Genomic DNA, 27,571 nt, shown 5'->3' on the forward strand with positions numbered 1-27,571 from the left:
AGAAATGAGATCTCGCTGTGTTATCCAGGCTGGTCTCAAACTCCAGGGCTCAAGCTATCCTCCTGTCTCAGCCTCCCAAACTACTAGGATTACAGGCATGAGCCACCATGCTTGGCATATTGTCTTACAGTTTTACAGGTCAGAAATTTGGTACTGGTCTCACGGGGCTAAAATCAAAGTGTCAGCAAGGCTGAGGCTCTAGGGGAGAATCTTTTTCCTGCTTATTCCCGTCATTGACAAAATTCCTTTCTTTGTGGCTGTAGGACCAAGTTTTCTATCATCTTGTTGGCTGTAAGTTAAAGGACAATTTCAGTTTCTAGAGATTGCTTGCGTTCTGGCCCTATTCCTGTCTCGTTAAGGCCACCAAAGCAGGTTGAATCCTTTTCACGTTGCTTTCTGGCTCACTTTTCTGCCTTCCTCTTCCATTTTTTCAGGACTCATGTAATTAGATTAGGCTACATGGATAAAACAAGACACTCCCCATTTCAAAGTTTGTAACTTTTATCACATTTTCAAAGTCTCCTTTGCCATGTAACAGCATATTCACAGATTCCTGGGGTTAAGATGTGGACATCTTTAGGAGGTCATTTGTTCTATCTGCAACACTCTAGTTGAACACAATCATGTTAGGCTTACACGTGCATTGTAGAAAGTGTTCCAATTAACCCACATGGTTCTACAAATTTTACATTCCTGTAACTAAACCATATTTATTAATCTCTGGATCAGTAGGTTTGTTCTTGAAAAGTATAATAGTTTAAACATTACATAGGCAGTTATAAGCCCTTGCAACAATGATTTCCTGGAAATCTTATTAAAAAGTGAAATTATCCAGTGACAGAACTATAATCTGGGGTTGTGTTGAAAGTATCATGAAAACAAGTTTCTCCTATTAGAGCTTTTATTGTGCTATACATTTTATAAAATAGGCACAATTGCTTTGATTACATCAATTTTGCAAGCATATACAATCATGTAAAATACAGATGTGAGTGAAATCGAAGATACTAGTAATTTAAAAACTGTATTTTTTTCTTTTTAAAATGCAGGCTATTTTGAGATGGTTCACATAGCCCAAGTCTCTTATTAAAAGTTAATAAGTAATAGTGCTACCTTTTGAATAAAATCATGAAATTAGTTTTCTTAATAAAATTTGACGCAACAAACAGAATCATTCAGAATAACTCCGCTGTTATCAGAGCCATTTAAAAAAGGGAAAAGCAAATAAATATTAAAATAAATAACACTAAATAAACGAAAAAAAAAAGTACTAAGTGTGTGCATAATACAAGTTGGTTGAGGTTGATTGCATTTTATTGCATTGAAAAAAATTTCAAAGGACTCTACATTTCTACCTTCTGAAAACATTTTCAGTTTATTCAAAAGACTGTTCAAAATCAGATTGAACACAAAGGCTACCAGAAAATAATAGCAACTAGAAGGTCCTTGCACGTCTTTGGAAATTCAAATAATACAGGTTGTTGAGAACCTTAAAAAATCTTCAAAACATAGTACATAATTAGCTAGCAGTGGCATATGATTATGTGGTTGTTGCTAATGCACTTTAGTGTTTGGTTTTTGGCAGGCGCAAGGGGCAAATATTGAAATTTTGAATGTCAATTAACATCTACTGAGTGAAATAGGAACACTTAAATAACAGGTGAGGACTGTCTATGCTACTCAGTCATTGACCATTATATTTTATTCTTCAGCAAGTTATGGCCTCAAAAGTGGCATTTCTAAACTTGGAGGTGCATCCAGGAAAGTTCTGATCTCAGATCTGGTTACCAAACTTTCTAGATATTGTCTGTTTTCCTATTATGGCAGGTGCAGGGGCTTGATGGTATTTTAATTTATTATTATTACTTTTTTTGTAGAGACAGGATCTTGCTATGTTTCCAAGACTGGTCATGAACTCCTAGCCTCAAGCTACCCCCTGCCACCCCACATGTGTCCCCAAAAGTGCTGGGTTTACAGACATGAGACACCACACTTGGCCTTCTGATGGTATTTTAAATTTAAAAGGTTTAGATTGAAAATATTGTGTTTCAGAGCACTAAAATTTAGAGAACCAAATATTATGAGAATGGTGAATTGGAGTGGCAAGCTCAGTTGAGTGTGTATGGGCAATTGGGCTTAATTTGTGCTTATGCGATCCCTCTGTACCTAACTGCACTCCCTTCTTGCTTCCCACATTTAAGTCTTTCTCCACAGCTGTTTCTAAAAATTCTAAGTTAACTTGGCTAATCATTTACAAGTTGCCTTGTAACATGTTTTATTTTCACTTTTTTTTCTGGTTTCAAAAATATAGAGCTTTTCACTGATCAATGAGATAAGACCTTGACATCATATAATGCACATAATTATCTCACTCAGGGTTCTTTCAATCCACAAGCTGACAGGAACCTTAGAAATCACTCTTTTGGTCATACCATTTACTGTGAAAGAGAATGTGATATTAAGGCCTGATCACTTTTCCTCCATCTGTGTCCATTTGTATTGATTATTTAATCCAGTCTTAATTTATATTTCCTTTTTAAAATACCATTTCTTCAACTGCATTAAAATTAATGTTAAAGATCAGCTTACTACAAAATCTTAACTAGGTTTCTCTTTATTAGATGTGATTATTAGATGTGATTATATCAGAGCTTTTCTCTTGTCTGACAGTGAAACTTGTTCTTAATTAATAGTCTGATCTAGCTTTAGTTTGGGTGGACCTACAAAATATTTGAAATACAATTTTGAAAAGTATATAGATGACACTAGATTGTGAATCATTGTCCGATAGATAACCCCTTAGAATCATCAAATTGAAGTGACTTTCTCATTCATTATGATCACTTTCCTACAGAGGGTGTGTGCATGCAGTCATTTCTGAATGATTCACAGCTAAACAAAGTTCGTGGAATTGGAAACAAAGGTTTGGTTTTAAGTAGACTGGAGACTTGGCTCATTAATATACTTTTCATAGAAATGTTGCTGAAGCATATAGATAGATGCAATTAGAGTGTCTTTTTTCAAATGATATGAGGTACTGTCCCATCATCAAGAGTTTTGACTTTCTTCCATATAATTAAAATTGCAGGTTATTTTTTTGAATAGTGAATATTGTGTGATTGCTGATCCAGCCCTGCAGATAGCCTGATATGGAACAAGTACTCCTTTAAAATAATAGTAAGGAAAGTTGATGTTATTTATTTATTTTTATTTGGTGCTTATATGCTAAATATGAACTGATACTCTTCTGGATTAGAGAAAAAAGTTGGCAATTGTTTTGTTACTGTGGTTTATATGAATTATACAACATGATATTTGTTAGTAAATAATGGCAAGCATTTATTATAATTTTATATCATTTAATTATTTGGAAAGTAATTGTTTTTTATTATCATCTCTTAGCAAGCAAGTATCCTGACTGCTCTTTGTTTTCCTATCGTCTAGTGCAGTGCCTGGCACATAGCTGATGCTCAATAAATGTCGATTTTATAAATGAATTTAGAGAATAGTTTTTAGGTCTGTACCTCTGTGCAAATTACTTCACATGAGAGTGTTAAGTTTATTCATCTGATATATGCAGTAATTGAATATAGTCGTTGTCCCTTATGCATGGTTTCTAACTCCTTGGAATGAGTTACCTGTGGTTAACCATGGCATGAAAATAGGTGAGTGCAGTATAAGATATTTTGAGAAAGAGAGAGAGAAAAAGAGCACGTTCACATAACTTTTATTAAAGTATATTGTTATAATTGTTCTATTTATTATTAGTTATTATTGTTGATATCTTACTGTACCTAATTTATAAATCAGGCAGTTACGTATGTATAGGAATAAAATGTAGTGTATATGGGATTTGGTATATCCATAGTTTCAAGCATCCACTGGGGGTCTTGGAATGTATCCACCGAATAATGGGGGCTATTGCGTATCATGGTCGTGTTAGAGAGTAAGTTATGACTGTATTTCCTATGAAAAGAACTAATCAAAAATCCAGATTCTGTTCATTGTTGCTTAGAAATACCATGATGCTGGCACAGACTGAAAGTAATTTTACTAGAAGCAATTTACCAGTGACCAAAATGCTTTAGTGATGGTTCATCAAATTGTAACTGATAAGGAAAATAAGTTTTTTTTTTATCTGTTCTACGATGGAAACTACTCTCAAAGTTAAGAGTTATTTGACTTATTTTTACATGCCGTTCATCATAATGCAGAAAACTATTTGAGATATTTATGTTTTGAAGCTAATATGCTTGTACTTAAATGATAATGTGTTTTGTGTGTATAGTTTGATAAAAGAAATCACTGACTCGGAGAAAAAGAAAACCTGACTAGGGTTTAGGAGAAATAAATTAAAAATTAACACTCAAAAAAGTATTTACATTTATGTTCTGAATTTTTTATACTTAAAGGGCTTCAACCTAACCATAAAGGTTTAGCTGATATTAGATTTAAATTAAACGAATTTTCTTTCTATTAAAAATGATTAAATACAATGGCTTTTACACATTGCTTGTTTAGCAATAGACAAAAAATGCATAGCTGTAAATTTGTAAAAGCAATATATTCCAAAGCAAAACAATTGGTAGTTTGTAAGTAAATTTGGATTTTTGTTTGTTCTATGGTCATTAAACATTTATTGTGAATAATTTGCTGGAATGTGCAATTAGTTAAGGAGGGCTAGGCCAGGAAGCCTTGACTTCAAGAGTGTAGGATTTGGCTTTTGTTCAGCAAGCAGTGACTCACTGAATACCTTTGAGCAAGGGAGTGCTTTTCTGAGCTATAAATACAATCACAGTATATATAAAGACCATTATGTATGTGAAAATTATAATTAAATCCAGGTAAGAGGTAACAGAGACAAGAACTATGGTAGAGGCAGTGAGAGTGGATGGGGGTTGAGGGATAGGAGCATTCTAGAGAGAGATTCAGTCGAACTTAACAGTTGATTGGACATGGGAGATGGGGAAGAAGCAAGGGTCAAAGGTGGTCAAATAATTTTGGTGATAGCAATTGTCTTTTAGAATCCAAATATTTTATCTGTAGCTCTCTTGAATGTATAATATCAGGATACATTGGAGATTCCTGAAATTTCTTCTGACTGACCAACATTTTAGGAATGGTCATTAAGAAATATGTATGTAGTCAAATTCATTACCATTAAGCATATCTTTGACATATGAAAAGATTGGATTTTGAAGATGTAAAAATGATGATTGCTTCAACAAGTAGCTCATGGAGATGGAGTGAGTGAGGGTAGTAGCATTTTCCAACTAGCTAGGGAAACTTTTAACACCTTGACTCCTTGCTACTCTCATCTACATGGTGACTCTTCTCCCCTTGTGTCTGCTTCTCACCTGCACTGAGAGTCAGAAATTATAGTTTGGAGTGTGAAACACTGCTTTAAAGGACTGCATAAAAGGAAGGAAAGGAATACTTCTCTTTTTTCATTTATCTCACACAGATTAAGATAAGTACTTCATTACTACGTCATAATTCATAGATTGCTTCTGCAAAACACATGTACACACAATCTGAAAATGCTCCAGTTATCTTCAATTTAGAATTCCCATTTAAATGACCAGGAGATTTGAATGCTTGATGCCTACTATGTCATTTTTATCACAATGGTATGTTCTACCCAAGAACACATAGCCTTCTTTTAGCCAGAGAACATGGTGTTTCTAAAAATAAACATCTTACCCCCAAAGAGGCAAATTCCTCAATGATTTATAATTTGGAATAGCTCCTCCCCAAATAATCAGTCTACCTTCCAGAAAAACATTATACATTTTGTAAATAAATTTTAATGTTTTAGGTAATGATGTATAGTCATGACACATAAATACTTTGCCCAGATGAATCCTTCTTTAGAGTTACTGCACCATGGATAAACACTTACGGTAGTTTTCGTAGAGCAATTTTTGTTATTCACATTAGCAGAGTTGTCTGTGACTAGATCCTGAAATTGCTCTGTGATATGGACTGGAATATTATAGTGATCTTAATCAAAATAGCTTTCTAGGAGTGTAGTAAAATGGTGGATTCTAAAACATTTTAGGATAAAAACCAGGAACCAGTTCTAGAGTTAAAGACCACATATGTACTCTTAGAGTATGATAACTAAATATGTAGATAGGTGAGGGGGCTGTAAGTAACAGTAAAGACTTTTTGCATCTCCTAACAACCTGAGAGCTTATGGCCAGCAATGGATATGTTTATTTATGGGAAGCATAGTGCAAAAGGGGTAAGTTGAAATCTTGTAACAAAATTTTGTGGGAAAAAACCCTTAATGATGAGGCAGATATGCAGAAAAGGGACAATAACTTTAATGTCGAAAAATGATACTTAAATTAGAGTCTTTGCTTCCCTTGAGCCCCATATCTGTGATGCACTTGAAAGAACTATCCTAAGAGTGATTCCCAGACTCATTAGGTTGAGAGCCTGTCTTCTTTTTTTGTATTATTCTCCCCTGTCTTAAAAATACTGGCTGTCATATTGAAAACGTATGATTGATTTGATACTGATTTTTTCCTACATTCATTGAAATAATTAGAGATGACTCCAGGCCATTAAAAAAGTCAAGACTGAGATTTGGTAAATTTATTATGGGCTTTAAATACATAGAGTCATTGGGACTCTTAGGGCTGCCAGCTATATTTCTTATAACATGGAATGCAACGGTTATTACTTTGTGAGTCTTACTCTTAGTTTTTTTCATGTTTCCCTTTAAAAGATAAATAAACATTCTCTTAAGACCTGGTCATGAATTATTGACTTTGTGAAGTTGAATAGAACTGGGAAATTCAGAAAAGGATAGGATTTTCACCACCTTTTAGCAGTTGATTAATGAGTCTCCTGTTCCCAAATAGATTTGTCTCAGTTATTTTTAATTGGTTTTGCGTTTGTAGAATCTGCTTTAATAATAAACGCTAAAATTGGGTAACTCAGATGTTTGAATATTTAATAAAAATCTTAGGGAGGTGAAACACAATTCTTTCTTAACATGCTTTTTGATTTTAATGCACCTTAGCAAAATAGTCAAATTTTAAAGTTGATGAGCTACAGATAACGGGAGTAAAATGACACCTTGGTTAACAAATCCTCTGGAAGCAAAGCTCCTAGAAAATTGGCCTGGGCACTGAAGGGATTGGAATACCCATTCCAGTTTCTTCATTTTTGGATTAAAGAAAGAGAAGGCAAGCTCACTGCTACAGATATAGAGACTTCTCAAAGGGCAGTGCTAGCTGTAGGGCGAAGCGTCCTTCCAGAGGGCCTATGCTTCACCAGAGGATTGTAACTATTTCCTCTGTACACTGGGAAGGGGACTCTTGACAGTGATGGGAGCACATGCTGTTTCTCCCATCCCACTTCTACATATTGCCATCTCCCTACCACCATTACTACATGTGCATTCCTTCACCTATGTGGTTTTATACAAGCAAGGAAGATTTGAATTCACTTGTTTGTATAGAAGGTATGGAATCAACATTTAGAAATTCATTCTTCTAATTATTTTTAAATTACTTCATTAGAAATAAAATAATTATCTCATTCAGAAAATATAATGGATTCTTACATACCCTATCTACCTACCATTCATCCATCCATGTATCCATTTATCCATCCATCCATCCATTCATCCATCCATCCATCCATCTACCTACCAATCTACCCATCTACTTATCTTGCTTTCACACAAATATAAGAAATGTGGAGAATGAGAAATAATATATAAACTAAGCTTTCTAAATAGAAAACATTTTTGGTCAAGATGAATTAGGCATGATGCAGTTTAACTGGTACATAAATTTTAAAAGACGAAGGGATACTAGAATCTTGAAATATGGTAAGTAGAGGGAGCAAATATTACTTTTGAAGTTCTTTAAGGACAAGATTGAGATATTCAGTGGAAATGCCTTTTGATTTGGGTAATTAACTTTCATCCTGTTACAGTTATCTAATGGAGTATCATTTGTCTAGCCCAATTCCCTTATCTACGTCATAGTGTTATATCTGTTATTGTGATGGTTGGCATTAGAGTTCAGAATCTGTTGTTTTAAATGTTGATATCAGCGTGTGAAATTCTCCCCAAATTTCATCTGAGTTATTTTCTAGGATTTACTACCTCCCTACCCCATATGTGTTGGGACAATAGCATGAAAGATTTTTAGTGTTGGTATTGTTTTTATGGAAATAGAATGGTAAAAGTAAGTGATCTTCAGATTGAATTAATTAAACCAGAAAATTACTTGCCTATGACAGAATGTATCTCTCTGATATCCTCCTTGTGCTTATAAATTAAGCATTGAAATGCTAAGTGACTTATCGCCTCTACTGTCTGCTATTTTTAATTTTTTAGGCTTGGTATAAATGGGAACAATGTGGGCTCTCAATTCAGATGTGGGTTCAAATCATAGTTACCAGACTCATGGTGAGGCCTTAAACTCTCCAAGCTTCAGTTCCCTGTCTTTAAATGAGATTATTACAAGGATTAAGTAGGATACTAGAATGTGCCTGGTACAGTGCTTTGTACACAGCAGGTGCTGGGTAAACGATCTTATTCCTATGTTAAAAACAGACATAAGCTATTTATTAATATGATTCTATTTTAAATGTGACAGACATGCATATAAGAAGCCTGTGCAATAGCTTCTTATAGCCCGTGCAATAGCTTCTTATAGCCTTGGAAAGATAGCAGCTATTTTATAAAATCTCATCTGTAACTAAAGAGTTCCATTAGTGAAATGATTTCAAGTAGATGATAATATATTTATGTCATTACAAAAACTACAAATAACTAACAAAAGCTTTATCTTTCTTGATTCCTTTCAGGCAAACACCTCATTAAGAAGATATATTCTTTAAACAACAATTAATTTATGCCTTATTAATAGATATTACTTTCAAGCTCACTCTTGTTGGTATTTGAAAAAGAAAAAAGAGAGTGAAGTTGCTGTGATATTTATAATTTCTTTGTGTAATGATACTGTAAATGACATTTTACTTGGGGGACAAATCTTTCAATATTTGAAATTTTAAGTTTTTATTTTTTTCAACAAAAATGCCAGGCTTAGTTTATATACATTAGTTTACTTCATGAGTTGGAAATTTTGTTCCCGATTTTTTTCAAAACATGTTCCTTTTCTTCGTAATGAAAGTTGAGTATGTGTACACTCAAACTTGTGTGATATCATTCGGCTTTTGTTTGGGAAATGTGGAGAAAGAGAGGAGTAGAAAAGCTATTAATATCTTTAAAATTCAATGCAGTATGAATACTTTGACTCTATCTTGAAAAGCCAATGGGAAATGGCTTCTACCATCTTAAGTTTTTAATTTATTTCTCAAGGGTGGAAGGAAATACCTTGACAGATTTAGCCCTGAAATTCAAATGAGTATGAGAACAGGTGGTGAAATTTCTTCTCCACCTGCCATGCAACTTTATCACAAGAAATGTTTCATTTAGCAAATGCTGCTGCTAGCAGACACTTCTCTGTTTCAGAGCAGAAAAGCAAATGGATGGAAAGTACTTTGAAGAAAACCGTTTTCTTGATTTTCTTTTTAAATTGTGAATGTGAGCAATATGTATTTTATTTTCCTGGGGATTGGGTAGTGGATAGTCAGTGCCTTGATTAACCAACCTGTTTTGTTGTATTGTTAAACCATTCATAGCTTTCTTGTTTTTGTTTTCATTTTGTTTTGTTATTGTTATTGTTCCTGTGTACCAACCCACTGACACTAACTTTAGTTAAGGTAATATTATTAATCTGGGAACTTCAAATATCTATGTTATACTTTTGACACTAATGCAAGAGACTTTTTTTTTAGGCGGAGTTTCACTGTGTCACCCAGGCTGGAGTGCAGTGGCGCCGTCTCGGCTCACTGCACCTTCCCCTGCCCAGGTTCAAGCAATTCCCCTGTCTCAGCCTCCTGAGTAGCTAGGATTACAGGCGCCTGCCACTGTGCACGGCTAATTTTTGTGTTTTTAGTGGAGACGGGGTTTTACCATATTGTCTGGGCTGGTCTCGAACTCCTGACCTCAGGTGATCTGCCCGCCTTGGCCTCCCAAAGTGCTGGGATTACCGGCGTGAGCCACCATGCCCGGCCTGGGACTTTCATTCTTTTGTTGCAGTGAAATTGAATTTTTAGAATATATTGTTAGATTTAACCTTTTTTGGTAATGAAATGATGGCAAGTGAAGCACTATGAAACAAATGAGGGAACTAAATAGAAAAGTGTTGTTCATATACTTCTACCTTTCTAGCTTTTCTCTAATTCTTCTTTTTTCCCCTCAGAAATTACAAATAGTACAGGAAAGTGTAGAGGACAATCTTTTATTCATAGCAGTATGAAGATGTGGCTTTTTATTTGATGTGAGCTAGACATTAATGTACCAATGCATGAGTTAGCACACATAACCTCTCTACCAAGAAAAATTAAGTGTTTTTATTGTGTTTTCATGATAATAATTTCAAGAAGCACTAAAATGTTCCCTTTTCCTTGACAATGAAATTTGACCACACCTGGGTTTCTGTATAACATGAACTGCTATTTGCAATGGTAGAAACCAAGAAATTGAGGTACATATTTTATAATTTATCAAGATGATATCTTATTTTTTAAACACAATGGTACTGGTTTCAGTGGATTTTCATGGGATTTATTTAGGTATGGAGATTGAGGAGCATTGGAAGATTATTTGTAGATTTTGAGCCAAATGATGCAATTAAGAGGTGCTTTCTCCTTCCCCATATAGCATTCCAACAAACATGTTTACTATAATGAATTATAAGAGTACATGGTTTTCTATAGAACTTCTTCCAAATTAAACCTCTACAGAGGGATTCATTGAAGAAAACACATTTAAATCAGATCAGCAGAACACTCTTGCTGTGGCCTACCTACCAGGACATAGATACCAGGACACAATTCTTCATTGTCATGTTGCTTGCTATTAAAAAAACCACATTTGTCCATTTAGCGAGTTTTAAATTTCCTTTGAAAAAATCCATTTGGATGAACAATTCTATGCAGACAGTAGTAGGAGTTTATTACATGTTTGCACTAGCAATTTTGAGAGTATATCTTGTACTCTGATAATTTTGCAAGTTTAAAGATAGAATCTTTGTGTTAATTTGCATATTCTGGAATACTGATGAGGTTGAACATTTTTCTATCTGCTAACCATTTGTACCTTGATCTTTGTGAATTGTGTGCTCATATCACTTACATGTTTCCCTTCGGGTAATTTTAAATATGTGGACATTTCGAGGCAAGATTACAATGTTGGCAGCCCTTTGTTAACATATGACAATGGCTGAGACTTTTTTTCCCTTTGTCTTTAAATGCAGTGCAGAGAAATGCCACAGTCTGTGTATGTTTGGTTTGACCACGTTTACAAGGCTTTCAGTAAAATGATCAGACAGTGCCTCCATCTCTAAGCTAATACTCATCAAAAAAGTAGTTGTTTTCTTTGAGCAAGCACGGTTGAGCGATTCTTTGTGAAAGATTGCTCTTGAGGTTTATGGTTGGCCATTGTTTCAAGAATAAGATGTGTGCTGTGGTGATGGGGTAGGCCGGGGGTGGCATGCAAGCAATATACAGACTATAATATTGTAGGGAAAAGAGAGATTTAATGTTGAGAAACAAAATTGGTTAATATAGTCTCTCCCATGAATAATTTTATAGGGTTGGTGAAATGGGACTATTTAGACAGAATTTGCCAGATTCTAACTTAACATGTAAAAGTGGATCCAAATAACAACTGTTTTATGCAGATTTAGGAAATTATTATTCTTACATGGGCTTATGTAAAACAAAAGCTTTGCTGCATAATTTTCTTATAAACTTCAAAGCCATTATCTACTTATTTATTCTTAGACTTGAATTTTCAAACTGATAGACCTGTGGAGAGCAGAGGTACTCTGTTAGGTAGCCTTGGAAGAATTAGTGGTAATTAATAATCCTGCTGTGTTTCATATTGCTAGCATTACCTCATGGATTCAACCCTATGATGGGGAAATTATTAAGTCATGAAATTGCTTGAGAAAAATTTTCACGAGACAGTAAATTCCTCTATATTAGGATTTCTCACCTTTGGCACTTGACTTTTTTGCCTGAGAACAGCTTTGACCTAGAGAACTGTCCTGTGTTTTGTAAGATGTTTAGCAGCATCCCCAGTTGTGACAGTGAAAAATGTCTGTAGACATTACGAATCATGGGGGTGGGAGGAGGGGCAAAATGCCTCCTGCTCCCCCTGCCCACATTGGGAATGACTTGTATGTATATTGTATTTAACCGTATGAGTTGAAAAAACATCAGATTAAAAACTGTTATTTTTTTTTCTTGGCATTACTCAGATAATCATTCCTTTAAGTATAGATTGATATAATTGTGGCTTGAGGTTTGCAGAGAAGTGTTACCTCTTTGCAATGTTGAAGAGCAGTGTGCTTCACTTTCAATCAATAAACTTAATAAAGGGGAGATAGATGGGAATATTGAATCTGCTAAGAAGGTTAACATGGCATGTACTGTTACCAATGCAGAAATTAGTAGGGAGTGTTTTGAATGTTAAAAAGTCAGAAGATACTGATAAAACATCATGAAAAAGATAATTTTAGTCCAGGTTTCTTCAGCTTTTGAAGTAATTAATTAAAAAGGCAAGTATATTATATTGGCAAGAAAGGGCTGCATTTTCACTTTTTGCTTTCTGTTTTTAAGAGCAAGAGACAAATGACAAAGTAAACAAGTTGTTATGTGTAGTTTACTCAAAAAAGCAATTTCCAGCATATGTCATTTTGGCAATGTGAATTCAGCTTTACTCCTATCTCTTTTACATCTGTGGTTTTATAAGAATTGATGGTTTTATAAAATTGATGGTCATTTAAGCACTGCATAATAAAGAAATGTCTTTGGAATGATCTACAGAAAGAAGATTCTGTATTCATTCAGAGGACATATATTAAGTCTCTCATGCCAGGCTCTGTGCAGGGAATACAGAAACTAATAAAACAGTCTGCTTGAATATCCTATTAATATAATCTGGATGAATAGACATTTTCTGGTTAGGGATACCAGTCACCATCAATCAATTTCTGACTTTTCCAATTGATTCTGTAATTTTAAATGCCTGTCCACAAAAGTTGTTTAAAAGTGTGTGTGTGTGTGTGCTATATATCATAAATATAACTTAATTCTCTTTAAAGCTATTTCTGATGCTCTGGTGGAAGGCTATATCCATTTTCTTTTATGCTTTTTAAAATCTTACTTAAATTCTCTTCTTTATTAAATATCTATCAGAATTGAACTAAACATGGTTATGTATTATTAATTCATTTTTGGTTATACTATGGCTCTAATATCATTAAGAAGAATTGATGTCACCCTTAAAGCCAGAATTTTCGCTAATTATTGCAAGACTTAAAACCACTTGGTTGTTGTCATAATTCAAAAAGTAGAATCTTTAGTATAGTCTTTTTCTTGTTAAAACTGATCAACTTGGGGTTATAGGTATCATAGGAAAAAAAGGTGAAACCTTTCTGATATTGGATAGCTCAATTAGACAGTTAGAAAAGCAAATAATCCAAAATTGAGGAAATTATAGAAAAGATGAAGCGTTCCAGCGCTTGAAAATCTGCTCTCCTTTTTTCCTAATGTCTACTTTAGCAGTCTTTTTAGCAGTCTATATTATGAATGCAGAACCAAATTCATGAGCCATGGGCTCCCCACTCTTTTTTTTTTTTTTTTTTTTTTTTTGAGACGGAGTCTCGTTCTGTAGCCCAGGCTGGAGTGCAGTGGCCGGATCTCAGCTCACTGCAAGCTCCGCCTCCCGGGTTCACGCCATTCTCCGGCCTCAGCCTCCTGAGTAGCTGGGACTACAGGCGCCCGCCACCTCGCCCGGCTATTTTTTGTATTTCTTAGTAGAGACGGGGTTTCACCGTGTTAGCCAGGATGGTCTCGATCTCCTGACCTCGTGATCCGCCCATCTCGGCCTCCCAAAGTGCTGGGATTACAGGCTTGAGCCACCGCGCCCGGCCGGGCTCCCCACTCTTAGGCAGGTGATCCAGAGACTGTTTTAGCAATGTATACCTATGGAGAAACACAAGATCTCTTCTACAAAATGATGAAAGGTTGTTAATAATGGCCCATTTTTAGTATAACCTAACTGAGATTATAGGACTGCCAGGTGTATTCTTTTTTTTTTTTTTAGGGTATATTTTCATTCTTTAATTGTTCCTTTCAGTATGTCACATATTGGTGGACTTAGCATGGAGCTTTTAAATTTTTTTTTTTTTTTTTTTATTATTATACTATAAGTTGTAGGGTACTAACTGAGATTTTTAAACTGCCAAATGTATTGTCATATTCTTTTTGCAACTAAGTGACCTATTGACTAAGTTTCTCCTCCCTCTTAATTATGCCCCTTGAAAATATTATTACTGCAATATATGCAAATACAGAATTGTCTGTATTTATATTTTTAGTATTCATTCCTTTGAAAAGGTGGACATGTGACTAGATTGTAGCTATTTAACAATCCCGGCCGGGCGCGGTGGCTCAAGCCTGTAATCCCAGCACTTTGGGAGGCCGAGACGGGTGGATCACAAGGTCAGGAGATCGAGACCATCCTGGCTAACATGGTGAAACCCCGTCTCTACTAAAAAATACAAAAAACTAGCCGGGCGAGGTGGCGGGCGCCTGTAGTCCCAGCTACTCGGGAGGCTAAGGCAGGAGAATGGCATAAACCCGGGAGGCGGAGCTTGCAGTGAGCTGAGATCCGGCCACTGCACTCCAGCCTGGGCGACAGAGTGAGACTCCATCTCAAAAAAAAAACAAAACAAAAACAAAAACAAAACAAAACAAAACAAAACAAAAAATCCCAAACTGGTAAGTGAGAGATACTGTTAGAAAAAGAAATTATTTCATGTGAAAAATTTTGTTCAGTTGAGGTTGACTGGAACTATTACTAATAACAGAAGAGAAAGTAATGCATTAATATATCACAACTAATCTTTTACTTTTATTAATGGGGGTTTGGAGTGGGAATCAGACTAGACCTAGATTCAAACCATGGGCCAACCACTTTAATAACATTTTGACCCCAGGTAAGTGGTTTCTGACCCTTCTTTAGTCTGTGTATAAAATTATTGGCAAGTACCTGCTATATAATGACTATTCAACAAATGGTAGCTATTATTTTTATCTTTTCAGAATTAGGTGTTCCAAATTAATTTTAACTATATGCAACACAATTTGATGGCATTGCTATCTAAATAGTAAAATATCAACAGTAATTACTGTGGCCTCTAAAAACTCTGTGACTATAATTTTGAACCACCTTTTAAGTTGATTTCTCAGTTATCATCTGTATTTTCTGTACTTGGAAAGCATTTTACAAATATACATTTCTTCTAAGATAAAGAGTGATACAAGCATATAATATAGTGAAACAATATTCACCATATTGCATGGTCATATGATTGCAATAGTGATTGATTTTTTTTCTAAATGATCTCATTGTAAATTTTACAAGTTTTAATTTCCCCTTCTTTCTTATGTAAAAAAACTTTCAGATCTCTTGTGGAAGAGGAAGACCAACACATGAAATTGTCCCTTGGAGGCAGTGAAATGGGCCTCTCATCCCATTTGCAGTCTTCCAAGGCAGGACCTACACGCATCTTTACCAGCAATACCCACAGTTCTGTGGTGTTACAGGTAATTTAAGCTGTCTCTTTGGTAGTATTTACGTAGCTTTAAAAAACCCACCATGGATTTTGTGGTGCAGGATGTCAGAAGTGGGGGGGTTGTGGGTGTGTATGTGTGAATAGGAAATATATGGTAACTATTTTTTGCTCAGTTTTGCTGTGAACCCAAAACTGCTATAAAAAATGAAGTTTATTAAATAAAGAAACAAAGACAAAAACTAACCAGGAGAGAAATCTTGGTGGAGGAATGCACACATTCCTGAGGTTAAAAAATCCTCAGAGTCAATTTTTTTGTTTGGTTTGTGTAAAGGACGTTTTGCCAGTATGCCACTTTCTTACAGAATACCATATCTGATTTCATTCCATAGCAGTCAAAGTAAGTATTACAGGGTCCCTACACTGAATTTTCTAGTTCCTCATTCACAGCCTGTTTTACTATCATCTTTGTAATGGTTCTAAAGATTGTATTTATTTGGTGCCCCAACTCACATTGGTAGTAGTACCTGTGGGAGTAGAGGTTAGGACTGCTGGATACAAACCCTCTGATACATACAATAAGTAATAACTAAAATCAAAGCAGGGGACAGAAACACAGTAGAAAGCCAAAAGAACATGAAACACAGCAATCTGGAACTACTTAGCACAGGGATTAGAAGCCTAAGTACTTCTGACCTTTGTGGACATTTTCCGACTTCTGTGGGCGTTGCTGAATTAGAGGGCAATATGATACTGGATGTCCATTAATGTCTTCTAAAGATAGTTAAATTATAACTATCTTTTATAGTTATAAAGATACAACTATCCTCTTACTACTCTTAGTAAGATAATGAAAATATGTCTTTCTAAATGCATATTTAAAAGAAATCTCCCCAGATGGATTTCATGCATATCCCTGATCAAGAACCATTATAGTAAAGCTGTATATAGAATATAATATAATGAGGGACAAGGTTTAAACTTGCTGTGCATCCTCTATGTTTAAATGTAATTTCACCAGATTTAATTTTCTTTTTCTCCAAAATGTGACTTTTGACTAGCATACCTCTAAATTTCCTTCTAGTTTCAATCTTTGAATTCAGTAAAATCCCATTTCCCCAGTATTTCAGTTTCTAATTGGAGCTGAGGTCTATCTAAGGTTCATTGTCCTGTGGGTATCATCAATAGATATTTGAGAGTCAGAAATGAAAATCTTTCCATCTCCTGGCATCTTGAAGCTGTGTAGGGAAAAGGGAAGATGGCCAAATAGAACAGCTCTGGTCTGCAGTTTCTGGCTAGATCAATGCAGAAGGTGGGTGATTTCTACATTTCCAACTGAGCCTCTGCTGGTGATACCCAGCCAAACAGGGTCTGGTGTGGACCTCTAGCACCTCCAGCAGATCTGCAGCAGAGGGGCCTGACTGTTAGAAGGAAAGCTAACAAACAGAAGAAAGGAGTAGCATCAACATCAACAAAAATGACATCCACACAGAAACTTCATCTGAAAGTCACCAACATTAAAGACCAAAGGTAGATAAATCCACAAAGGTGAGGAAAAACCAACACAAAAAGGCTGAAAATTCCAAAAACCAGAACGCCTTTTCCCCTCCAAAGGATCACAATGCCTCGCCAGCAAGGGAACAAAACTGGACAGAGAATAAGTTTGACAAACTGACAGAAGTAGACTTCAGAAGGTGGGTAGTAACAAACTCTTCCGAGCTAAAGGAGCATTTTCTAACCCGATGCAAGGAAGCTAAGAACCTTGAAAAAAGTTTATAGGAATTGCTAACTAGAATAACCAGTTTAGAGAAGAACATAAATGACCTGATGGAGCTGAAAACACAGCACGAGAACTTTGTGAAGCATACAAAAGTATCAATAGCCGAATTGATCAAGCAGAAGAAAGAATATCAGAGATTGAAGATCAACTTAATGAAATAAAGTGAGAAGACAAGATCAGAGAAAAAAGAATGAAAAGAAACAAACAAAGCCTCCAAGAAATATGGGACTATGTGAAAAGACCAAAACTAAGTTAGATTGGTGTACCTGAAATTGACGGGGAGAATGGAACAAAGTTGGAAAATACTCTTCAAGGTATTCTGCAGGAGAACTTCCCCAACCTAGCAAGACAGGCCAACATTCAAATTCAGGAAATACAGAGAATGCCACAAAGATACTCCTCAAGAAGAGCAACCCCAAGACACATAATCATCAGATTCACCAAGGTTGAAATGAAGGAAAAAATGTTAAGGGCAGCCAGAGAGAAAGGTCGGGTTACCCACAAAGGGAAGCCCTTCAGACTAACATCAGATCTCTCTGCAGAAACCCTACAAGGCAGAAGAGTGGGGATCAATATTCAACATTCTTAAGCAAAAGAATTTTCAACCCAGAATTTCATATCCAGCCAAACTAAGCTTCATAAACAAAGGATAAACAAAATCCTTTACAGACAAGAAAATGTTGAGAGGTTTTTGTCACTACCAGGCCTGCCTTACAAGAGCTCTTGAAGGAAGCACTAAATAACCGGTACTAACCACTGCAAAAACATACCAAATTGTAAAGGTCATTGACACTATGAAGAAACTGCATCAATAAAGGGGCAAAATAATTAGCTAGCATCATAATGACAGGATCAAATTCACACATAACAATATTAACCTTAAATGTAAACAGGCTAAATGCCCCAATTAAAAGGCACAGACTGGCAAATTGGATAGAGTCAAGACCCATCAGTGTGCTGTATTCAGGAGACCCATCTCACATGCAAAGACACACATAGGCTCAAAATAAAGGGATAGAATATTTACCAAGCGAATGGAAAACAAAAAACAAGCAGGGGTTGCAATCCTAGTCTCTGATAAAACAGACTTTAAATCAACAAAGATCAAAAAAGACAAAGAAGGGCATTACATAATAGTAAAGGGATCAATGCAACAAGAAGAGCTCACTATCCTAAATATATATGCACCTAATACAGGAGCACCCAGATTCATTAAGCAAGTTCTTGGAGATGTATAAAGAGACTTAGACTCCCACACAATAATAGTGGGACATTTTAGCACCCCACTGACAATATTAGACAGATTCATGAGACAGAAAATTAACAAGGATATTCAGGACTTGAACTCAGCTCTGCACCAAGCAGACCTAATAGACATCTACAGAACTCTCCATCCCAAATGAACAGAATATACATTCTTCTCAGCACCACATTACACTTATTGTAAAACAGACCACATAATTGGAAGTGAAACACTCCTCAGTAAATGTAAAAGAACAGAAATCATAACAAACAGTCTCTGAGACCACAGTGCAATTAAAGTAGAACTCAGGATTAAGAAACTCACTCAAAACCGTACAAATACAGGGAAACTGAACAACCTGCTCCTGAATGACTACTGGGTATATAACGAAATGAAGGCAGAAATAAATAAGTTGTTTGAAACCAATGAGAGCAAAGACACAACATACCAGAACCTCTGGGACACGTTTAAAGCAATGCATAGAGGGAAATTTATAGTACTAAATGCCCACAAGAGAAAGCAGGAAAGATCTAAAATTGACACCCTAACATCACAATTAAAAGAACTAGAGAAGCAAGAGCAAACAAATTCAAAACCTAGCAGAAGACAAGAAATAACTAAGATCAGAGTAGAACTGAAGGAGATGGAGACACGAAGAACACTTCAATATCTCAATGAATCCAGGAGCTGGTTTTTTGAAAAGATCAACAAAATAGATAGACCTCTAGCCAGACTAACAAAGAAAAAAGAGAGAAGAATGAAATAGACACAATAAGAAATGATAAAGGGGATGTCACCACTGATCCCACAGAAATAGACTACCATCAGAGAATACTACAAACACCTCTATGCAAATAATCTAGAAAATCTAGAAGAAATGGGTAAATTCCTAGACACATACACCCTCTCAAGACTAAACCAGGAAGAAGTCGAATCCCTGAATAGACCAATAACAAGTTCTGAAATTGAGGCAGTAATTAATAGCCTACCAACCAAAAAAAGCCCAGGACCAGATGGATTCACAGCCAAATTCTACCAGAGGTACGAAGAAGAGCTGATACCATTCCTTCTGAAACTATTCCAAACAATAGAAAAAGACGGAATATTCCCTAACTCATTTTATGAGGCCAGCATCATCCTGATACCGAAACCTGGCAGAGACACACACACACAAAAAGAAAATTTCAGGCCGATCAACATAGATGCAAAAATCCTCAATAAAATGTAATCCATCACGTAAACAGAACCAATGACAAAAACCACATGATTTTCTCAATAGATGCAGAAAAGGCCTTCGACAAAATTCAACACACCTTCATCCTGCAAACACTCAATAAACTAGGTATTGATGTAACATATCTCAAAATAATAAGAGCTATTTATGACAAACCCACAGCCAATATCATACTGAATGGGCAAAAGCTGGAAGCATTCCCTTTGAAAACTGGCACAAGACGAGGATGCCATCTCTCGCTACTCCTATTCAACGTAGTATTGGAAGTTCTGGCGAGGGCAATCAGGCAAGAGAAAGATATAAAGTTTTTTCAAATAGGAAGAGAGGAAGTTAAATTGTCTGTTTGCAGATGACATGATTGTATATTTAGAAAATCCCATCATCTCAGCCCAAAATCTCCTTAAGCTGATAAGCAACTTCAGCAGTCTCAGGATACAAAATCAATGTGCAAAAATTTCGAGCATCCCTATACACCAATAATAGACAAAGAGAGAGCCAAATCATGAGTGAACTCCCATTCACAATTGCTACAAAGAGAGTAAAATGCCTAGGAATCCAACTTACAAGGGGTGTGGAGGACCTCTTCAAGGAGAACTACAAACTGCTGCTCAAGGAAATAAGAGAGGACACAAACAAATGGAAAAACATTCTGTGCTCATGGATAGGAAGAATCAGTATCATGAAAATGGACATACTACCCAACATAATTTATAGATTCAATGCTATCCCCATCAAGCTACCATTGACTTTCTTCTCAGAATTAGAAAAAAAAAAAAACTACTTTAAATTTCGTATGGAACCAAAAAAGAGCCCGTGCAGCCAAGACAATCCTAAGCAAAAAGAACAAAGCTGGAGGCATCCCACTACCTGACTTCAAACTATACTACAATGTTACAGTAACCAAAACAGCATGATACTGGTACCAAAACAGATATATAGACCAATGGAACAGAACAGAGGCTTCAGATGTAATGCCATGCTTCTACAACTGTCTGATCTTTGTTCAACCTGACAAAAACAAGCAATGGGGAAAGGATTCCCTATTTAATAAATGGTGTTGGGAAAATTGGCTAGCCATATGCAGAAAACTGAAACTGGACCCCTTCCTTACACCTTATACAAAAATTAACTCAAGATGGATTAAAGACTTAAATGTAAGACCTAAAACTATAAAAATCCTAGAAGAAAACCTAGGCAATACCATTCAGGACATAGGCATCGGCAAAGACTTGATGACTAACACACCAAAAGCAATGGCAACAAAAGCCAAAACTGACAAATGGGATCTAATTAAACTAAAGAGCTTCTGCACACCAAAAGAAACTATCATTAGAGTGCACAGAAATCCTACAGAATGGGAGAAAATTTTTGCAATCTATCCATCATACAAAGGGCTAATATCCAGAATCTACAAAGAACTTAAACAAATTTACAAGAAAAAAACAAACCACCCCATCAAAAAGTGTGTGAAGGATATGAACAGACACTTCTCAAAAAAAGACATTTATGTGGCCAACAAATATATGAAAAAAAGCTCAGGATTACTGGTCATTAGAGAAATGCAAATCAAAACCACAGAGATGGTATCACCACTCCTATTCAACATAGTATTGGAAGTTCTGGCCAGGGCAATCAGGTGAGAGAAAGAAATAAAGTTTACTCAAATAGGAAGAGAGGAAGTTAAATTGTCTCTGTTTGCAGGTGACATGATTGTATATTGTGAGATTGTGTACCATCTCATGCCAGTTAGAATGTTGATCATTAAAAAGTCAGGAAACAACAGATGCTGGAGAGGATGTGGAGAAATAGGAACACTTTTACTCTGTTGGTGGGTGTATAAATTAGTTCAACCATTGTGGAAGACAGTGTGGTGATTCGTCAAGGATCTAGAACCGGAAATACCATTTGACCCACAATCCCATTACTGGGTATATACCCAAAGAATTTATAAATCATTCTACTATAAAGATACATGCACATGTATGTTTATTGCAGCACTGTTCGCAGTAGCAAAGACTTGTAACCAACCCACATGCCCATCAATGATAGACTGGATAAACAAAATGTGGCACATAGACACCATGGAATAATACGCAGCCATTAAAAGGATGAGTTCATGTCCTTTGCAAGGACATGGATGAAGCTGGAAACCATCATTCTCAGCAAAGTAACACAAGAAGAGAAAACCAAACACCACATGTTCTCACTCATAAGTGGAAGTTGAACAATGAGAACACATGGACACAGGGAGGGGAACGTCACACACCAGGGCCTGTCAGGGGGTGGGGGGCTAGGGGAGGCATAGCATTAGGAGAAATACCTAATGTAGATGATGGGTTGATGGGTGCAACAAACCACCATGGCACGTGTATACCTATGTAACAAACCTGCATGTTCTGCACATGTATCCCAGAACTTAAAGTATAAAAAAAAAAATCCCTCTAATCCTCCAATATATGAAAACGAGTCTTTGACTATTTTTGTTTGTTATATATCTGAGGATAGATTTTTAAGGTGCTCAAAAAAAAGCTGTATAAATGGTTTACTTGTTGATTTTTCAAGTTATGGAAAGAGAGAATAAGGGGTCAAACAGGAAAAGTATGTGAGGAAGAAGTGTTTTTGGTATACTAAAGTGCTCTCACTAAAGAAAAATAAGAAATACCCCACTCACTACTATATTCCTACCTTATGTAACGCCCATAGTAGTCAGGAGTTAAAACCAATTATTGTAGTCCTGCTAATTTTTAAAATTTACTGGAAACCAAATAATGATTGCCACTGTAGTGCAGTGAGAGATATTTAGAGCAATGGTTCTCAAATTTTAGTGCATGTCAGAATCATCAGGAGGGCTTGTTAAAACACTGAACACTAGGTCCCAAACCAGAATTTCTGAATCAAAAACTCTGGGGATAAGGCCCAGGAATTTGCATTTCTAACAAGTTCCTAGATGATGCTGCAGATCAGGGAACATACTTTTAAGACCATTGTTCTAGAGGTGGGACCTTCTTCCACGAAGAGTCATGGCCTTTTCTTTTCTCGCTATATATTTTATGTAGGTTATAAATTATTGTTACAATGGATAAACATTAGAGATAACTTAAATATCTATCAGTAGGTTAATGGTTACATGAAATATGTTGCACCAAAACCATGCAATACTGTGCAGTCACTAAAAAGAGTAATATCTGTACACATTCAATGGAAAGAATATAAGATATTTTAAAAAAGTAACAGGGAAAATGGGATATATCTATACAATGTAATATGATCCAGCTATTTTAAAAGATGAAGTACTAATACATGCTATCATATGGATGAACTTTGAAAACATTATGCTAATTGAAAGAGGCTAGTCACCAAAGTTCATATTTTCTGTGATTCCATATTTTATGTGATTCCATTTGTATGAAATGTCCAGAATAAAGAAATCTATAGAGATGTAAAGTAGACTATTGGTTGCTTACAGCTAGGGAAATTGGGGGGATATGAGAATGAAAGCTAAAGGGTACAGGGTTTCTTTTTGCAGTAATAAAAATATTCTAAAGTTGACTCTGGATATTGTTGCATATATCTGTGAATATACTAAAACCATTGATTTGTGCACTTTAAATGGGTGAATTGTATGGTATTCAAATTATATCTCAATAAAGCTGTTAGAAATGTAATAAGGCAATATGTATTGTATAATCCTTTTTATCAGTAGAAAAGTTATACAATATGTATACATATGAATGTGAATGCATAGCAAATGGTAGGGAAACACTAGGGAAGCTGAGGAATACTGTCATATTTTGCTCTGTAAAATCCTACAGTGTTTAATTTTTATTTACAATGGAAATATTTTTCTGCATAACCTTTGTAATAAAAAAAATATATAACAGCCGACAAAACAAGTGTAGCTGGGTCTCAGAGCCCTTAGCTCTGCCATGCCTTAGCTCATTGGTCTAGGCTGAGAAAGAACAGTTATATGAAAGTAACCTGAAATTTTGTGTTACTTGAAGATAATTTTTCTTCAACTGATTTTTTATGTTGTTACAATGTCTCCTGTGGTAGCATAGAGATACCACTCTATATTGCTATTAAAACCCTTCTATGTTCTGTTTAAAAGTTTATTAAAAATTATGGTCTCACAAATTGCGATTTTTAAGGCCAAGCACTAACAGGGAACATTTTTTTAAATCTAATCTTAGGTGTGTGGTTGTCAAGAGAACAAGCTAGAGAAGTGTTTAATGTGTAAATGTTATCATTGTTTTAAAATTAGCAATAACACATACTCCAGCTTCAAAAGGCATTGAAAGTAGCTGTCAGGGGAACTGATCCATGGGGAGAAACTGTTGTAATAAGTCTCACTCTGCAGGATTACCCACTGTCTAATTGTAGTGAGAAGGACATGGGTTTCAGCCAAAACTAGAATTCTAATCGTGCCCCTTATTAGCTAGTTATGTGACTTTGGGAATGTCATTTATACTCTCTGGCCCAGCTTTTTTTTTTTTTTTTTTTTTTTTTGAGACGGAGTCTCGCTCTGTCGCCCAGGCTGGAGTGCAGTGGCCGGATCTCAGCTCACTGCAAGCTCCGCCTCCCGGGTTTACGCCCTTCTCCTGTCTCAGCCTCCCGAGTAGCTGGGACTACAGGCGCCCGCCACCTCGCCCGGCTAGTTTTTTTGTATTTTTTAGTAGAGACAGGGTTTCACCGTGTTAGCCAGGATGGTCTCGATCTCCTGACCTTGTGATCCGCCCGTCTCAGCCTCCCAAAGTGCTGGGATTACAGGCTTGAGCCACCGCGCCCGGCCCTGGCCCAGCTTTTTAAATTTGTAATCTGGGTAAGAGATTTGAGGATTAAATGTCACAATTTATGGAAATAAGGTGCATAATAAATATTCATTTATTTTCCTTCCACTTGAGCTAAATGGAGACGGTCTCACAGGAAATAGAGCTGATCAGAAGTTATGGATATACCACAGGGAACTCTTGAGCCCCTGGGTCATTAATGGACCAGGCTCTGGCTATGGGATGTGGTTCCTCTCAGACTAGGGTCTTTCCTTTTTCTCTTTAAGTCCCACCTACGCAGAGCAGAGCAGTGAGGGTAGGAGTCATGGTGTCTCCCACTGGATAAGATTGGGCAGATGGATGAGGCCACTTATTTTCTGCGATGACTATTGAAGAAAACAGAAAATAGTTAATGAATTAAATGATTATGTATTAATATGTGAATATATAATAAAAAAAGAAGTTATGGGTATACCAAATAAGGTATCTATATGGTTGGCTTGAGCAAATGGTTGGCTTGAGCAGGTCTAGCAGGTTACTCATCTCCATTGAATGGCTTCAGCAAACTAGGCTGTCAAAGAAAGTTCCTAGAAAGTCATTTGATACCTAACAGGCTTGGATTCCTAGAATCTTGAACAACTTCCAGGATAACCCATGACTGAGTTAGCAGGGCAAATGAATTTTACTCAAGTAAGAAAGATTAACTAGGGTTAGCTTAAGTAGTAATTGGTAAAATCAAGGATTGTTTCATTTCACTCACTCCTTGGCTACTACTACATCTGTGGTTATTTTTCATGGAAACTTTCTATTCTTTGACTTCTCCCTATTATACCAAGTTGTCAGCATCTTTCTCTTATTGTCCTATCCTATGGTAATTCATTGAATGATACCCTTCCTAGCACCTTCAGTTTTTAAAATAATAGCTTTATTGAGATATGATTCACATACCATATAATTCACCCATTTATTGTGCAAATCAATGGCTTTCAGTATATTCACAGGATTGTGCAACGGTCACCACAATCAATTGTAGAACATTATAATCACCTCAAAAAGAAGCCCATATTTGTCAGCAGTCACTCCACACTTGCCCCCAACTCTTTTCTCAATATGGCAACTTATATGATTTGGCTCTGTGTCCCTGCCTAAATCTCATGTCAAATTGTAATCCCCAATGTTGGAGGAGGGGCTTCGTGGGAGGCAATTGGATCATGAGGGTGGATTTTCCCTTTTGCTTTTCTCGTGATAGTGAGTGAGTTCTCAAGAGATCTAGTTGTTTGCAAGTGTGTAGCACCTCCCCCGTCACTTTCGTCCTCCTGTTCTCACCATGTCAGATATGCCTGTTTCACCTTCCGCCATGGTTGTACGTTTTCTGAGGGTTCCGCAGCCATGCTTCCTGTATAGCCTGTGGAATGATGAACTGATTAAACTTCTTTTCTTCATAAATGACCAGTTCCAGGTATTTCTTTATAGTAGTGTGAGAATGGATTAATACAACAACCATTTATCTTTTCTCTGTTTCTGTAGATCTGTCTATTCTGAGCATTTCATATAAATGGAATCATACGATATGTGGTCTTTTGTGACTTGTTTCTATTACTTACCATAATGTTTTCAAGGTTCGTCTATATTGTGGCATATGACATGCTTCCTTCCTTTCTGTGTTCAAACAATATTCCATTGTCTGGATATTTTGTTTATCTATTCATTAATTGATAAGTATTTCTTTTTTCATACATTTTGGCTTTTATGAATAAAAGCTATGAATATTCTTGTGTAAGTGTCTGTGAGGACATATATACCTTAGAGTGGAATTACTGGATCCTATGGTAATTCTGTTTAATTTTTTGAAGAACTGCCAGTGTTTTCCAAAGTATCTGCACCATTTTATATTCACACTGGCAGTGCGTGAGGTTTTTAATTTCTCCACATTCTTACCAGCATTTATTAACTGTCTTTTTAAAAGTATTATAGCCATCCCTGTAGGTGTGAAGCAGTTTTGATTTGCATTTCCCTGATTGCTGATGATGTTGAATATCTTTTTTTAATGCTTTTGGCCATTTGTATGTGATCCTGGAAGAAAAAACAAATCTTATTCTTGTTCTGTGCCAAGTCACCAGGAAAGAAGAAAACAAACCAAAACAAATAGAAAAAGAAATCCTTCACCCATGTTTTAGTTGGGTTGTTTATCTTTTTATTACTCTGTAGTAAGAGTTCATACACACATATATGTTATATTATATTACATATATATATTTACATATATATGTATTCTAGATACAAATCCGTTATCTGGTACATGATTTACAAGCATTTTCTCCAAGCACCTTCAGTTTTATGGTCCCTTCTTGTTCTGCTAATTGCTTTGCCAATCTCCAATTCTTTGTCTGTTCAGCCATATAATCTTTGCTTCTGTATTATCTTGGCAAAGTTAGTAGGAGAGAGGGTCAAGGAAAATACCTGGAAGGCTTTGGATTTTTCACTATTCCCTAAACATATATTGTGTGTTTATATGTTAGTGTGTTTGTACACATTTCCTCTCCCTGGAATGCCCTTACTTTACTTTTCCTGTCTGGTAAACCTCAATTTATTTATAATGACCTATCTTTTTTTCTTTTTAAAAAGTATTTATTTTTACTTTAGATTCAGGGGGACGTGTGCAAGTTTGTTACATGGGTATACTGCGTGATGCTGAGGTTTGGGTTTCTAATGATTCCATTGCTCGAGTAGTGAACATAGTACCCAATAGGTAGTTTTTCAACCCTTCCCCCATTTCTCCCTTCCTCCTTTTTGAATCCCTGATGTTTATTATTTCCATTTTTTTGTCCATGTGTACCCAATGTTTAGCTCCTACTTATAAGTGAGAAC

The 27,571-nt window shown here is 36.0% G+C and overlaps 1 protein-coding gene across 6 annotated transcripts in view; it reads left to right on the top strand.

The window, feature by feature from the left end:
- Positions 1–27,571, top strand: part of KLHL13 (kelch like family member 13) — a 198,818-nt gene that overhangs the window by 134,814 nt on the left and 36,433 nt on the right. For all 6 annotated transcript variants that reach the window (XM_003918183.3, XM_003918178.4, XM_021932577.2 and 3 more), the window contains one exon: positions 15,573–15,714. In XM_003918183.3, the coding sequence (XP_003918232.1) occupies positions 15,573–15,714 (142 nt within the window). The remainder of the gene's footprint in view (positions 1–15,572; positions 15,715–27,571) is intronic.

This window comes from Papio anubis, chromosome X, assembly GCF_008728515.1.
Source record: "Papio anubis isolate 15944 chromosome X, Panubis1.0, whole genome shotgun sequence".
Classification (NCBI taxonomy): Eukaryota; Metazoa; Chordata; class Mammalia; order Primates; family Cercopithecidae; genus Papio; species Papio anubis.